This window comes from Lichenostomus cassidix, chromosome 25 (assembly GCF_008360975.1).
Source record: "Lichenostomus cassidix isolate B80296 chromosome 25, HeHo_3.0, whole genome shotgun sequence".
Classification (NCBI taxonomy): Eukaryota; Metazoa; Chordata; class Aves; order Passeriformes; family Meliphagidae; genus Lichenostomus; species Lichenostomus cassidix.
The window spans coordinates 4407474-4423660 of record NC_139505.1 but is presented as its reverse complement, the minus strand read 5'-3'; the positions used below and the strand labels follow the sequence as shown (position 1 = coordinate 4423660).

At 39.3% G+C, this 16187-nt stretch overlaps 1 protein-coding gene across 1 annotated transcript in view; it reads left to right on the top strand.

Moving 5' to 3' along the window:
* Nucleotides 1-15246, top strand: part of LOC146427408 (rho guanine nucleotide exchange factor 11-like) — a 29400-nt gene extending 14154 nt beyond the window's left edge. The window contains exons 7-15 of the mRNA XM_085082225.1: nt 1699-1770; nt 3169-3279; nt 4912-5043; nt 5714-5773; nt 7655-7756; nt 10303-10401; nt 11555-11597; nt 13538-13634; nt 15213-15246. Coding sequence (XP_084938351.1) covers nt 1699-1770; nt 3169-3279; nt 4912-5043; nt 5714-5773; nt 7655-7756; nt 10303-10401; nt 11555-11597; nt 13538-13634; nt 15213-15246 — 750 coding nt within the window. The remainder of the gene's footprint in view (nt 1-1698; nt 1771-3168; nt 3280-4911; nt 5044-5713; nt 5774-7654; nt 7757-10302; nt 10402-11554; nt 11598-13537; nt 13635-15212) is intronic.
* The last annotated feature ends 941 nt before the right edge of the window (nt 15247-16187 follow it).

Here is a 16187-nt window from a genome sequence, read left to right as displayed (position 1 = left end):
AATCCCAACATTCCATCAAAAACCCCAAAATTCCCACAGGGAATTCCAAAATTCCCTCAAGGAATCTCAAAATTCCCTCAGGAAATCCCAAAATTCTATCAAGGAATCTCAAAATTCCCTCAGGAAATCCCAAAATCCCTTCATGGGATTCCAGAATTCCCTCAGGAGATCCCAAAATTCCCTTAGGAAATCCCAAAGTTCCCTAATGGGACCCCAGAATTCCCTCAGGAGATCCCAAAATTCCCACAGGAAATCCCAAATCCCCCTGGGCAATCCCAAAATCCCTTCCTGGATCAATCCCAAATCCCACCCTGGCCCTGGCTCTTCCCAAAAGTCATTCCTCATTCCAGAGGGTGATTCCCGAGGGAGATTCCTCATTGCCAAGGCTGATTCCTCATTCCTCAGGGGAATTCCTTAGGATGGTCCCTGAGGCTCATTCCTCATTCCCAAGCCCATTCCCAGGGTTCATTCCCAATTCCCAAGGGTCTTTCATTCCTCATTCCCAAAGGTGATTCCTGAGGCCCATTCCTGAGGTTGATTCCCCATTCCCAAGGGTGATTCCCATTCCATTCCCATCCCCATTCCCATTATTCCCATTATTCCCATTATTCCCACTCCCATTCCCATTCCCATTCCATCCCCATTTCCATTCCCATCATTCCCATCATTCCCATCCCATTCCCATTCCCACCCCATTCCCGTTCCTGTAATTCCCGTTATTCCCATTATCCCCATTCCCATCCCCATTTGCATTCCCATTCCATTCCCATTCCCGTTATCCCCATTATCCCCATTATCCCCATCATTCCCATCATTCCCACATTCCCAAATCCGCAATCCCAGGATCCTGAGGTTCAGAAGCATCCCCATCCCATTCCCATTATCCCCATTCCCATTCCCTCATTCCCACATTCCCAATCCCAGGACCCCGAGGTTCAGAAGCATCCCCATCCCCATATTCCCATCATTCCCACATTCCCTCTGGAATTTCAGGACCCCGAGGTTCAAAGCATCCCCATCCCCATCCCCAATCCCATTCCCATATTCCCAAATTCCCAAATTCCCAAATCTCTGCACTCCCAGGACCCCGAGGTTCAGAAGCATCCCCATTGCCATTCCTAATCCCATTCCCATTCCCATTCCCACTATTCCCACATTCTCTCATTCCCTCTGGAATTCCAGGATCCTGAGGTTCAGAAGCATTCCCATATTCCCATATTCGCATATTCCCATCCCCATTCCCATATTCCCAAATTCCCAAATCTTCACTCCCAGGACCCCGAGGTTCAGAAGCATCCCCATCCCCATTCCCAATCCCATCCCCATTCCCATATTCCCAAATCCCAATCCCATTCCCACATTCCCTCTGGAATTGCAGGACCCCGAGGTTCAGAAGCATCCCCACATTCCCACATTCCCAAATTCCCAAACCTCTGGAATTTCAGGACCCCGAGGTTCAGAAGCATCCCCATTCCCATTATTCCCATTCCCAAATCCCAATCCCATTCCCATTATTCCCAAACCTCTGGAATTGCAGGACCCCGAGGTTCAGAAGCATTCCCATTCCCAAATCCCAATCCCATTCCCACATTCCCAAATTCCCAAACCTCTGGAATTTCAGGACCCCGAGGTTCAGAAGCATCCCCAATCCCAATCCCATTCCCAAATTCCCAAATTCCCAAACCTCTGGAATTGCAGGACCCCGAGGTTCAGAAGCACGCTGCTCAGATCCTGCGGAACATGCTGCGCCAGGAGGAGGCTGAGCTCCAGGTGGGAACATCCCAAATCCTTCCCACTTTTCCCACTTTTTTCCATCTTTTCTTCCCTTTTCCCCTCTTTTCTCCCATTTTTTCCTTCTTTTTCCCCTTTTTTCCCCAATTTTTTCCCTCTTTTTCCCCTTTTTCCCCAATTTTCTCCCTCTTTTTCCTCTTTATTCCCTCGGTTTTTTTTCCTTTTTTCTCCATTTCCCTTCTTTTTCCCCTTTTTCCCCTTTTTTCCCCCTTTTTCCCCCTTTTTTCCTCTTTCTTCCCCCTTTCTTCCCCCTTTCTTCCCCCTTTCTTCCCCCTTTCTTCCCCCTTTCTTCCCCCTTTCTTCCCCCTTTCTTCCTTTCTTCCTTTCTTCCCTTTCTTCCTTTCTTCCCTTTCTTCCCCCTTTCTTCCCCCTTTTCTTTCCTTTTTCCCCTTTTTCCCCTCTTTTTCCCCTCTTTTTCCCCTCTTTTTCCCCTCTTTTTCCCCTCTTTTTCCCCTCTTTTTCCCCTTTTTCTCCCTCTTTTTTCCCCTCTTTTTTCCCTTCTTTTCTCATCCTTTTTCCTCTTTCTTCTCTCTTTTCCCCCCTCTTTTTTCCCCTTTTCCCCCCATTTTTTCCTTCTTTTTCTTCTTTTTTCCCCTTTTTTACCCCCCTTTTCCCTTTTCCCCTCTTTTTTCCCCTTTTCCCCCCATTTTTTCCTCTCTTTTTCCTCTTTATTCCCCCTTTTTTCCCCTTTTTTTCCTTTTTTCTCCTTTTTCCCCCTCTTTTTTTCCCTTTTCTCCCCCCTTTTCCCCTCTTTTTACTCTTTTATTCCCTCTTTTTTTCCCCTTTTTTCACCCTTTTTTCCCCTTTTCCCCCATTTTTTCCTTCTTTTTCCTCTTTATTCTCTCTTTATTCCCTCTTTTTTTCCCTTTTTCCCCCTTTTCTCTTTTTCCCCTTTCCCCTCTCTTTTTCCCTCTTTTTCCTCTTTATTCCCTCTTTTTTTCTCCTTTTTTCCCTTCTTTTTCCCCTTTTTTCTCCCTTTTTTCCCCAAAAAAGAGAGAGAATACAGGAAAAAAAGAGGCAAAAAGAGAGGGAATATAGGAAAAAATTGGGAAAAAAGAGAGAAAAAGTGAAAAAAACGGGGAGAAAAGAGGGAAAAAAAGTGGAAAAAGAGGGGAAAAGAGAGGGAATGTAGGAAAAATTGGGAAAAAGAGAGAAAAAGTGGGGAAAAAGAGAAGAAAAAAGTGAACAAAGAAGAACAATATAGGAAAAAATCAGGAAAAAAGGGAGAAAAATTGGGAAAAAAAATGGGAAAAAAGTGGAAAAAGTGGGAAAAACCTCTCCCAACTTTTCCCAAATCCCTGGGGCTGCCAGGCTGGCATTCCCAGGCTCAGGAATTCTGGGAATATTGGGGAATTTTGGGAATTTTTCCTTCCCCAGCGGCTGGAGGAGCTGCACAGCCGAAATCCTGGGATTTCCCTGGAGGAGCAGATGGAAGGAGCTCGGCGCAGAGTCAACCAGCTGCAGCTGAAAATCCTGCAGGAATTCGGGGTAATTCCGGGAATTTTGGGAATTTTGGGAATTCTGAGAATTCTGGGATCATTCCTGCCTTGTCCCCAGGGTTGGGGGTTGAAATCCTGGATTTTTTCTGTGGGAATTTGGGGAGGTTTGGGGAATTTTGGGAATTCTGAGAGCATTCATGCCTTTTCCCAAGGGTTGGGGGGTTGAAGTTTGGCCAAAATTTTGGATTTTTTCTGTGGGAATTGTGGGAATTTTGGGGTTTTTGGGAATTCGCTCATTCCTGGGTTTTCTGTGATCCCAAAGCTGAATTTCCTGGGAATTTCCCCATTCCCACATTGAAAATTCCCACAATTCCCTCATTCCCAGTTTCCCCACAATCCCAAATCTCCATTCCCTGGGAATTCCAGGAATTTTGGGAATTCTGGGATCATTCCTGCCTTTTCCCCAGGGTTGGGGGTTGAAATCCTGGATTTTTTCTGTGGGAATTTGGGGAGTTTTGGCGAGTTTTGGGGAATTTTGGGAATTCTGAGAATTCTGGGAGCGTTCCTGCCTTGTCCCCAGGGTTGGGGGTTGGGTTTGACCCAAAATCCTGGGATTTTTCTGTGGGAATTTGGGAATTTTGGGGTTTTTGGGAATTCGCTCATTCCTGGGTTTTCTGTGATCCCAAAGCTGAATTTCCTGGGAATTCCTATACTGGGAATTTTGGGAATTTGCTCATTCCTGGGTTTTCCATGATCCCAAATCTCCATTCCCTGGGAATTCCAGGAATTTTGGGAATTCTGGGAGCATTCCTGCCTTTTCCCCAGGGTTGGGGGTTGAAATCCTGGATTTTTTCTGTGGGAATTTGGGGAGTTTTGGGGAGTTTTGGGGAATTTTGGGAATTCTGAGAATTCTGGGAGCGTTCCTGCCTTTTCCCAAGGGTTGGGGGGTTGAAGTTTGGCCAAAATTTTGGATTTTTTCTGTGGGAATTTGGGGAATTTTGGGGTTTTTGGGAATTCGCTCATTCCTGGGTTTTCTGTGATCCCAAAGCTGAATTTCCTGGGAATTTCCCCATTCCCACACTGGAAATTCCCACATTTCCCTCATTCCCAGTTTCCCCACAATCCCAAATCTCCATTCCCTGGGAATTCCGGGAATTTTGGGAATTCTGGGATCATTCCTGCCTTTTCCCAAGGGTTGGGGGTTGAAATCCTGGATTTTTTCTGTGGGAATTTGGGGAGTTTTTGGGAATTTTTGGGGGTTTTTGGGAATTGGGGTTGGTGGTGAGCTTTGGGGGAAATTCTGGGAATTCTGGGAATTTTGGGAATTTGCTCATTCCTGGGTTTTCCGTGATCCCAAAGCTGAATTTTCTGGGAATTCCTACACTGAGAATTCTGGGAATTTCCCCATTCCTGCCTTAGAAATTCCCACAATTTCCCAATTCCTGGTTTCCCACAATCCCAAATCTCCATTTCCTGGGAATTTTCCCAAAATTCCCATTTTTCCTCTTGTTTTTCTCAGAAACTCCCAAAAATTCCCATTTTTCCTCTTGTTTTTCTCAGAAACTCCCCAAAATTCCCATTTTTCCTCTTGCTTTTCTTAGAAATTCCCCAAAATTCCCATTTTTCCTCTCGTTTTTCTCAGAAACTCCCCAAAATTCCCATTTTTCCTTTGGTTTTCCAGGATTCTGCTCATCCTGGGGAAGTTCTCCGGAGCTTCCCGCCATTCCCAGCCTCGGGAAAATCAGGATTTTTGGGATTTTCTGTGGATTCCCAGGATGGAGAGAGCGGGTTGGAACTGGGGACAGAGAGAGAGGTGAGAAAAACGGGAATTCTCGGGAAATTCCTGGATTTTTTTGGGGAAACTCCCGGATTTTGTGGAGATTTCCCATGTTTTCCCATGTTTTTTCCATGTTTTCCCATGTTTTTCTGTATGTTTTCCCATGTCTTTCCATGTTTTCCCATGTTTTTCCATATGTTTTCCCATGTTTTGTCCATGTCTTTCCATGTTTTTTCCACATTCTTCCATGTTTTTTCCCATGTTTTTTCCCTGTTTTTTCCCTGTTTTTTCCCTGTTTTTTCCCTGTTTTTTCCCTGTTTTTTCCCTGTTTTTCCCTGTTTTTTCCCTGTTTTTCCCATGTTTTGTTTGTTTTCCCATATCTTACCATGTTTTTCCATGGTTTTTCCCTGTTTTTTTCCATATTTTATCATGTTTTCCCATGTTTTTCCATGTTTTTCCACATTATCCCATGTTTTTTCCAAATTTTTCCATGTTTTTCCCTGTTTTTTCCATGGTTTTCCCCATGTTTTTCCCATGTTTTTCCATGTTTTTTCCATGTTTTCCCATGTTTTCCCACGTTTTCCCACATTTTTTCCATGTTTTTTCCATGTCTTTCCATTTTTCCCCATGTTTTCCCCATGTTTTCTCCATGTTTTTTCCATGTTTTTTCCGTGTTTTTCCATGTTCTCCATGTTTTTCTGGACAGGGAAAGCCTCAGATCATTGGCCCTGAGGAGGATTGTGATCCTGGAGATTCCAACAACGAGGTGGGAATTTCAGGAAAATTGGGAATTTTGGGAAAATCTGGGAATTTTGGGGAATTTGGGAATTCCTGCTGGGATTCTGGGAGAGTTTTTTTTGTTTTCCTGGGAAAGAATTTTGGGGTTTTTGGGATTTTTCTGAGGGTTGGGATTGGGATTTATGGGATTTTTTGGATTTTGGGGATTTATGAGATTATTGGGATTTGTGGGATTTTTGGGATTTGTGGGATTTATGGGATTTATAGGATTTGTGGGATTTTTGGGATTTGTGGGATTTATGGGATTTTTGGGATTTTTTTAATGGAATTCCAGGCAATTCCAACCTGAATTATTCCAGAATTCCATGGATTCAGTTGGAATTTTTGGGATCAATCCCAGTTCAGGTTTTTCCATGGATTTCTCATCCCTGGGATCATCCCAGAGCTGCAATTCCAGCAGAATTCCTGCAAAATCCCAGAATTCCATCAGAATTCCATCAGAATTATAGCAAAATTCCATCAAAATTTTATCAAAATAATTATAGCAAAATTCCATCAAAATTCCATCAAAATAATTATAGCAAAATTCCATCAAAATTCCATCAAAATAATTATAGCAAAATTCCATCAAAATCCCATCAAAATAATTCCATCACAATTCCATCACAATTCCTTCAAAATTATAGCAAAATTCCATCACAGTTCCACCTAAACTCCATCAAAATTATATCAAAATAATCCCATCGAAATCCCATCGAAATTCCACCAAAATTCCACCAAAATTCCACCAAAATCCCATCACAATGCCATCAAAATCCCATCAAAGTTCCATCAAATTTCCATCAAAATCCCATCAAATTATAGTAAAACTCCAGCAAAATTCCACCAAAATCCCATCAAAATTCCATCAAAATCCCATCAAAATTATAGCAAAATTCTATCAAAATCCCATCAAAATTATAGTAAAATTCCAGCAAAATTCCAGCAAAATTCCAACACAATTCTGCCTAAATCCTATCAAAATTCTGTCAAAATTCCTTCAAAATCCCATCAAAAATCCCATCCAAATCCCACCAAAATCCCACCAAAATTCCACCACAATTCCCATTTTCCAGCTGATTTTTTCCCTCTTTTCCCACATTTCCTTCCCAGTGGGATTTGCTCTTCCAGGACTTTTCCAAGCTCAAATTCCACCAAAATTCAATCAAAATTCCATCAAAATTATAGCAAAAGTCCATCAAAATTATAGCGAAATTCCATCAAATTCCCATCTAAATAATTCCACCAAAATCCTATCAAAATATCATCACAATCCCCTCAAAATTCCAGCAAAATTCTAGCAAAATTCTAGCAAAATTTCGCCAAAATTCCATCAAATTTCCATCAAAATCCCATCAAAATCTCATCAAAGTTACAGCAAAATTCCATCAAAATTCCTTCACAATCCCATCAAAGTTCCATCAAATTTCCATCAAAATCCCATCAAATTACAGCAAAATTCCATCAAAATTACAGCAAAATTCCAACACAATTCTGCCTAAATCCTATCAAAATTCCGTCAAAATCCCATCAAAAATCCCATCAAAAATCCCATCCAAATCCCATCAAAATCCCCCACAATTCCCATTTCCCAGCTGATTTTTTCCCTCTTTTCCCACATTTTCCCTTCCCGGTGGGATTTGCTCTTCCAGGACTTTTCCAAGCTCAAATTCCACCAAAATTCCATCAAAATTCCATCAAAATCCTATCAAAACTATAGCAAAATCCCATCAAAATCCCATCAAAATCCCATCAAAATCCCATCCAAATCCCATCAAAATCCCATCCAAATCCCACCAAAATCCCACCAAAATCCCACCACAATTCCCATTTCCCAGCTGATTTTTTCCCTCTTTTCCCATTTTTCCAGTGGGATTTGCTCTTCCAGGACTTTTCCAAGCTCAAGTCTCGCCCAGCTCACCTCGGAGTCTTCCTCAGGTTCCTCTTCTCCCAGGCTGATCCCAGCCCTCTGGTGAGCAATTCCTGCCTTTTCTGGGAATTTTCTGGGAATTTTCCAGGATTTTCTGGGAATTTCCCAGAATTCTGGGAATTTTCTGGGATTTTTCTGGGATTTTTTTTGAATTTTCCATGATTTTTCTGTGATTTTCTGGGAATTTTCTGTGATTTTCTGTGATTTTTCTGTGATTTTTTTTTTGAATTTTCCATTATTTTTCTGGGAATTTTTTGTGATTTTTTTTTAGGATTTTCTGGGAATTTTCCGTGATTTTCCTGTGATTTTTCTGGGAATTTTCTGGGATTTTCCCTGCTTTTTCTGGGGATTTTCTGTGATTTTCCAGGATTTTCTCAGGATTTTTCTGAGATTTTCCCTGATTTTTCTGGGGATTTTCTGTGATTTTTCTGGGACTTTTCTGTGATTTTTTCGGGAATTTTCTGTGATTTTCCAGGATTTTCTGGGATTTTTCTGGGATTTTTTTTTTAATTTTCTGGGAATTTTCCATGATTTTTCTGGGATTTTCCGGGATTTTCTGGGATTTTTCTTTAATTTTCCATCATTTTTCCGTGATTTTCTGGGATTTTCCTGTGATTTTTCTGGGATTTTTTTTGAATTTTCCATGATTTTTCTGGGCATTTTCTGGGATTTTCCAGGATTTTCTGGGATTTTTCTTTAATTTTTCATCATTTTTCCATGATTTTCTGGGAATTTCTGTGATTTTCTGTGATTTTCTGTGATTTTCCGGGAATTACTGGGATTTTTCTGGGAATCTTTTTGAATTTTCAATGATTTTTCTGTGATTTTCCAGGATTTTCTGATTTTCCAGGATTTTCCGTCATTTTCTGTGATTTTTCTGTGATTTTTCAGGATTTTCTGGGAATTTTCTCGGATTTCTTTTCTGGGGATTTTCTGTGATTTTTCTGGGATTTTCCAGGAATTTTCTGTGCTTTTCCCTGATTTTTCCAGGATTTTTCCATGATTTTCCAGGGATTTTCTGTGATTTTCCTGTGATTTTTCGGGGATTTTCTGGGATTTTTTTTAAATTTTCTGTGATTTTCTGGGATTTTTAAAAAAAATTTCCATGATTTTTCCCTGATTTTCCATGATTTTCTGGGATTTTCCAGGATTTTTCTGTGAATTTTCTGTGATTTTCCAGGATTTTCTGGGATTTTCTGGGATTTTCCAGGATGTTTTTCCCTCCTCCTTCCCAGATATTTTCCCATTCCCAGTTTTCCCCGATTTTTTCCTTTTTCCTCCTCATTCCCAGTTTTTTCCCAAATTTTCCCAGTTTTTTCCCTGCTCATTCCCAGAATTTTTCCCTCCTCATTCCCAGATATTTTCCCAGTTTTTTCCCAGATTTTCCCTCCTCATTCCCAGATTTTTTCCCTCTTCATTCCCAAATTTTCCCAGATATTTTCCCAGTTTTTTCCCAGTTTTTTCCCAGTTTTTTTCCCAGTTTTTTTCCCAGATATTTTCCCAGTTTTTTTTCCCTGTTCATTCCCAGTTTTTTCCCAGTTTTTTTCCCAGTTTTTCCCAAATTTTCCCAGTTTTTTCCCCAATTTTCCCTGTTCATTCCCAGATATTTTCCCAGTTTTTTTCCCAGATTTTTTCTTCTTATTCCCATTTTTCCCCCCAATTTTCCCTGTTCATTCCCAGTTTTCCCCACTTTTTCCCTCTCTCATTCCCATTTTTCCCCAGCTGTTCCACCTGTGCTGTGAGCTTTGCCACCCACTTCATTCCCAGTTTTTTCCTAGTTTATTCCCAGTTTTTTCCCAGATATTTTCCCAGTTTTTTCCCAGTTTTATTCCCAATTTTTCCCAAATTTCCCTCTCTCCCCAGCTGTTCCACCTGTGCTGTGAGGTTTGCCACCCACTTCATTCCCAGTTTTTTCCCAGATATTTTCCCAGTTTATTCCCAATTTTTCCTCCTCCTTCCCAGATATTTTCCCAGATATTTTCCCTGTTTTTTTCCCAGTTTTTTTCCCTGTTTTTTTCCCAGTTTTTTTCCCAGTTTTTTTCCCAGTTTTTTCCCCAGTTTTTTCCCAGATTTTCCCTGTTCATTCCCAGATTTTTTCCCAGATTTTCCCTGTTCATTCCCCAATATTTTCCCAGTTTTTTCCCTGTTTATTCCCAGATTTTCCCTGTTCATTCCCAGATATTTTCCCAGATGATATTTTCCCAGATATTATTTTCCCAGATGATATTTTCCCAGATACTTTCCCACTTCATTCCCAGCTTTTCCCCAAATTTTCCCAGATATTTTCTCAGTTTTTTTCCCAGTTTTTTCCCAAACTTTCCCCCCACATTCCCAGTTTTTTCCCTAATTTTCCCAGATATTTTCCCAGTTTATTCCCAGTTCATTCCCAGTTTTTTTCCCAGTTTTATTCCCAGATTTTCCCCAAATTTCCCTCTCTCCCCAGCTGTTCCACCTGTGCTGTGAGCTTTGCCACCCACTTCATTCCCAGATATTTTCCCAGATATTTTCCCAGATATTTTCCCAGATATTTTCCCAGATATTTTCCCAGTTTTTCCCAAATTTTCCTCTCTCTCATTCCCATTTTCCAGCTCTTCCACCTGTGCTGTGAGGTTTGCCAGCAGAGCAATGCCAAGGAGAGCAAAGCTCTGGGCAGAGAACTCTGCAGCATCTTCCTCGACAGGAACGCCGTGAGAATTCCCAAATATTGGGGGATTTTGGGATTATTTGGGATTATTTGGGAGTTTTTGGGATTATTTGGGAGTTTTTGGGAGTTTTTGGGATTTGGAATGCCTTGAGAAATCCCAAAATTTGGGGGTTTTGGGGATTTTTTTTGGATTTTTTGGGATTATTTGGGATTTTTTGGGATTATTTGGGATTTGGGATTTGGAATGCCATGAGAAATCCCAAAAATTGGGGGTTTTTGGGGAGTTTTTGGGATTATTTTGGGATTATTTGGGATTTGGGATTGTTTGGGATTTGATCTCTGAGGAAATCCTGGGATTTGGGATTTGGAATGCCGTGAGAAATCCCAAAATTTGGGGGTTTTGGGGATTTTTTTTGGATTTTTTGGGATTATTTGGGATTTTTTGGGATTATTTGGGATCATTTGGGATGCCATGAGAAATCCCAAATATTGGGGGTTTGGGAAGTTTTTGGGATTCCTGAGAAATTCTGGGATTTGGGGGTTTTGGGGAGTTTTGGGGATTCCTGAGGAATTCCTGGGATTTGAGGAATTCTTGGGATTTGGGATTTCTGAGGAATTCCTGGGATTTGGGGATTTGGGAGTCCTGAGGAATTCCTGAGGAATTCCTGGGATTTGATCTCTGAGGAATTCCTGGGATTTGGGAGTTTTTGGGATTATTTGGGATTTTTTGGGATTCCTGAGGAATTCCTGGGATTTGGGATTGTTTGGGATTCCCGAGCAATTCCTGGGATTTGGGATTTTTTTTTGGATTCCTGAGGAATTCCTGGGATTTGGGATTGTTTGGGATCTCTGAGGAATTCCCAGAATTTGGGATTTTCTGGGATTGTTTCGGATTCCTGAGGAATTCCCGAAATTTGGGATTCCTGAGGAATTCCCAGGATTTGGAATTTTTTGTAATTTCTGAGGAATTCCCGGAATTTGGGATTTGATTCTTGCGAAATTCCTGGGATTTGGGATTCTGGATTCCTGAGGAATTCCTGGGATTGTTTGGGATTCCTGAGGAATTCCTGGGATTTGGGGTGTTTGGGATTCTTGGGATTTGGGATTTTTGGGGATTCTTTTGGGATTTTTTTTGGATTTTTTTGGATTTTTTTTTATTTTTGGGGATTTTTTTTGGATTTTTCCCTCTTTTTCAGCCTCTCCGGGTGAAGATTCCAGAGCAGCTTCTGGTGGAGATTGGTGAGTGAAGAATTCTGGGAATTTCCCTTGGAAAAATTCCAATTTTTTTGGGATTCAAAACCAGAAAAAGATCCAAAGATTCCCAAATTTCTCCTGGAAAAAGCAGAACTGAGTTTTGGGATTTATATTTGGATTGGGAATCATCTCTGGCTATGGAAAACATTCCCAAAATCCCAAATTTCCCCAAATCCCAAAAAATTTGGGCTCCTTTTCTGGGAATTCCCTTTGGAAAAATCCATTTTTTGGGATTCCAAAGCAGAAAAAAGAATCCAAAGATTCCCAAAATCTTCCTGAAAAAAAATTAAAACTGAATTTTTCCTGATTGGGAATCATCTCTGGCTATGGAAAACATTCCCAAAATCCCAAATTTCCCCAAATTCCCAGAAAATTTCCAGGAATTCCCTTTGGAAAAATCCAGTTTTTTTAGGATTCCAAAGCAGGAAAAGATCCAAAGATTCCCAAAATTTCCTGAAAAAACAAAACTGAATTTTTCCCGAATTGGGAATAATTTCTGGCTGTGGAGAAGATTCCCAAAATCCCAAATTTCCTCAAATTCCCAAAAAATTTGGGCTCCTTTTCTGGGAATTCCCTTTGGAAAAATCCAATGTTTTTAAGATTTCAAAGCAGAAAAAGATCCAAGAATTTCCTGAAAAAATCAAAACTGAATTTTTCCTGAATTGGGAATCATCTCTGGCTATGGAAAACGTTCCCAAAATCCCAAATTTTCCCAAATTTTCACGACTTTTCCCGACTTTCCCGAATATTTATACTTAATTATTTTGGTTAATTGATGGAATCTCCGCCTGGAAAAACCAGGATGGAATCATCCTGAATTGGGAATGAAAAAAACTCGAACAAAATTCCCAAAATCCCAATTTTCCTCTCCAATTCCCAAAAAATTTGGGCTCCTTTTCCCTTTTCTGGGAATTTCCCTTTGGAAAAATTCCATTTTTTGGGATTCCAAAGCAGAAAAAATCCAAGAATTTCCTGAAAAAATCAAAACTGAATTTTTCCTGATTGAGAATCATATTTGGATCTGGAAAACGTTCCCAAAATCCCAAATTTTCTGGAATTTTCTGGAATTTTTCTGGAATTTTTTTTTTTGGATTCCAAAGGTCCAGAATTTTCTGGAATTTTCTGGACTGAATTTTTCTGAATTTGGAATAATTTCTGGATTTGGAGAATTTTCCCAAATTCCCAAATTTTCTGGAATTTTGGGCTAATTTTCTGGGAATTGTTTGGATCTAATTTTTTTTTTTGGATTGTTTCCTGGAGCTGAATTTTTCCTGATTGAGAATTGTATTTGGTCTGGAATTGTTCTGGATCTAATTTTCTGGAATTTTCTGGACTAATTTTCTGGAATTTTCCGGACTAATTTTCCCAAATGTCCCAAATTTTCTGGAATTTTCTGGACTAATTTTCTGGAATTTTCTGGACTAATTTTCTGGAATTTTCCGGACTAATTTTCCCAAATGTCCCAAATTTTCTGGAATTTTCTGGAATTTTCCGGACGAATTTTCCGGACGAATTTTCTGGAATTTTCTGGACTAATTTTCCCAAATGTCCGAAATTTTCTGGAATGTTCTGGACTAATTTTCCCGAATTTTCTGGACTAATTTTCCCGAATTTTCTGGAATTTTCTGGAATTTTCTGGACTAATTTTCCCAAATGTCCCAAATGTTCTGGAATTTTCTGGAATTTTCTGGGATTTTCTGGACTAATTTTCCCAAATGTCCCAAATTTTCTGGAATTTTCTGGAATTTTCTGGACTAATTTCCCCGAATTTTCCTGAATTTTCCGGACGAATTTTCTGGAATTTTCTGGACTAATTTTCCCAAATGTCCCAAATTTTCTGGAATTTTCCCGAATTTTCTGGAATTTTCTGGACTAATTTTCCGGAATTTTCTGGAATTTTCTGGAATTTTCCGGACTTTCCCCAGAGGTGCGTCAGCGCAGCGGAGAGGATCTTCGTCCTTCCCTGCAGGAAGCTCAGCGAGCTGTGCTGCCAGAGATCAACCTGCAGCTGCAGCACTACAGGTGGGAAAATACAAAATACAGGGAAATTCCACAGTTTTTGGGAAGAAATTCCAAATTTTTTTTGGGGAAAATCCATTATTTTGGGGGGAAAATCCACATTTTTTGGGGAAAATCCACGTTTTTTGGGAGAAAATCCACAATTTTTGTGGGAAATTCCACAGTTTTCGTGGAAAATCCACGGTTTTCGGGAGAAAATCCACAATTTTTGTGGGAAATTCCACAGCTTTTGGGAGAAAATCCACAATTTTTGTGGAAAAAACCCCAATTTTTATGGAAAAAACCTCCATGTTTGTGTGAAAAAACCCAATTTTTGTGGGAAAATCCCCAATTTTTTTGGGAAAATCCACAATTTCTGGGGGAAAATCCACAATTTTTAGGAGAAAATCCACCATTTTTTGGGGGAAAATCCACAATTTTCATGGAAAATCCATGTTTTTCGGGAGAAAATCCACAATTTTTGGGAGAAAATCCACAATTTTTGGTGAGAAAATCCACAATTTTTTGGGAGAAAATCCACGTTTTTGGGAGAAAATCCACGTTTTTGGGAGAAAATCCACGATTTTTGGGAGAAAATCCACAATTTTTTTGGAAAATCCATGTTTTTTGGGAGAAAATCCACAATTTTTTGGGAGAAAATTCACAATTTTTGGGGAAAACCCACAATTTTTGGGAGAAAATCCACAGTTTTTGGTGAGAAAATTCACAATTTTTTGGGAGAAAATCCACGTTTTTGGGAGAAAATCCACGTTTTTGGGAGAAAATCCACCATTTTTGGGAGAAAATCCACAATTTTTGTGGGAAATTCCATGTTTTTTGGGGGAAAATCCACAATTTTTTTGAGAAAATCAACAATTTTGGGGGAAAAAACCCAAAAATATAGGGAAAATTCACCCTTTTTGGGGAGAAATTCCACAATTTTTTGGGAGAAAATTCACAATTTTTGGGGAAAACCCACAATTTTTGGGAGAAAATCCACAGTTTTTGGTGAGAAAATTCACAATTTTTTGGGAGAAAATCCACGTTTTTGGGAGAAAATCCACGTTTTTGGGAGAAAATCCACGTTTTTGGGGGAAAATCCACAATTTTTGGGAAAATCCACAATTTTTGTGGGAAATTCCACAGTTTTTTGGGGAAAATCCACAATTTTTGGGAGGAAATCCACAATTTTTTGGGAAAATCCACAATTTTTTGGGTAAAATCCCTGATTTTTTGGGGAAAATCCTCAATTTTCATGGAAAATCCACGTTTTTGGGAGAAAATCCACAATTTTTGGGAGAAAATCCACAGTTTTTGGGGGAAAATCCACGGTTTTTTTGGGAAAATTCACAATTTTTGGGGAAAAACCACAATTTTTGGGGAAAATCCACAATTTTTTGGGATAAAGTCCACAATTTTTTGGGAGAAAATCCACAATCTTTGGGGGGAAATCCAAGTTTTTGGGAAAATTTACTATTTTTTTGGGGAAATTCAGTGTTTTTTGGGGGAAAATACACAATTTTTTTGGTAAAGTCAATTATTTTGGTGGGAAAATCCAAAATTTTATGGGGAAAATCCCAATTTTTGTGTGAAAATCTCCAGTTTTGGTGGGAAAATCCCTGATTTTCATGGATAAAACCCCAATTTTCATGGAAAAACTCTGAATTTTAATTGAAAAACCCCCAATTTTCATATTAAAAACCCCATTTTTTGGGAAAAATTCCCAATTTTTTAGAAAAATCCCCAATTTTCATGAAAAAAACCCATTTTTTATAGAAAAACCTTCAATTTTTATGGAAAAAACCCAATTTTTTTGGAAAAACTCCCAATTTTCACCAAAAAACCCCAATTTTAATGGAAAACCCCCAATTTATATGAAAAATCCCCAATTTTCATGGAAAACCACCCAATTTTCATTGAAAAATGCCCAATTTTCACGGAAAAATCCCAATTTTTTATGGAAAAACCCAATTTTTCATGGAAAACCCCATTTTTTTTTAAAAAAAGCCCCAATTTTCATATAAAAAACCCCAATTTTCACGGAAAAATCCCCATTTTTTTGGGAAAAATCCCCACTTTTTTTGGAAAAACTCCCAATTTTTTTAAAAAATCTGAATTTTCACGGAAAAACTCCCATTTTTCACAGAAAAATCCCCATTTTTCATGGAAAATCCCCATATTTTTTGGGAAAAACTCCCATTTTCCATGGAAAAATTCACTTTTTTTTGGGAAAAATCCCCATTTTTCATGGAAAACCCCCCATTTTTCACAGAAAAATCCCCATTTTTTGGGGAAAAACTCCCAATTTTCATGGAAAAATTCCCAATTTTGGCAGGAAAAACCCACAATTTTCACAGGAAAAAATCCCAATTTTCATGGAAAAAAACCCCAATTTTTTTGCAAAAAACCCCCAATTTTCACAGGAAAATCCCCAATTTCCATGGAAAAATTCCCTTTTTTTGGGAAAAATCCCCATTTTTCACGGAAAAACCCCATTTTTTTCGGAAAAACTCCCAATTTTTTTTTAAAAATCCCTATTTTTTTCGGAAAAACTCCCAATTTCCATGGAAAAATTCC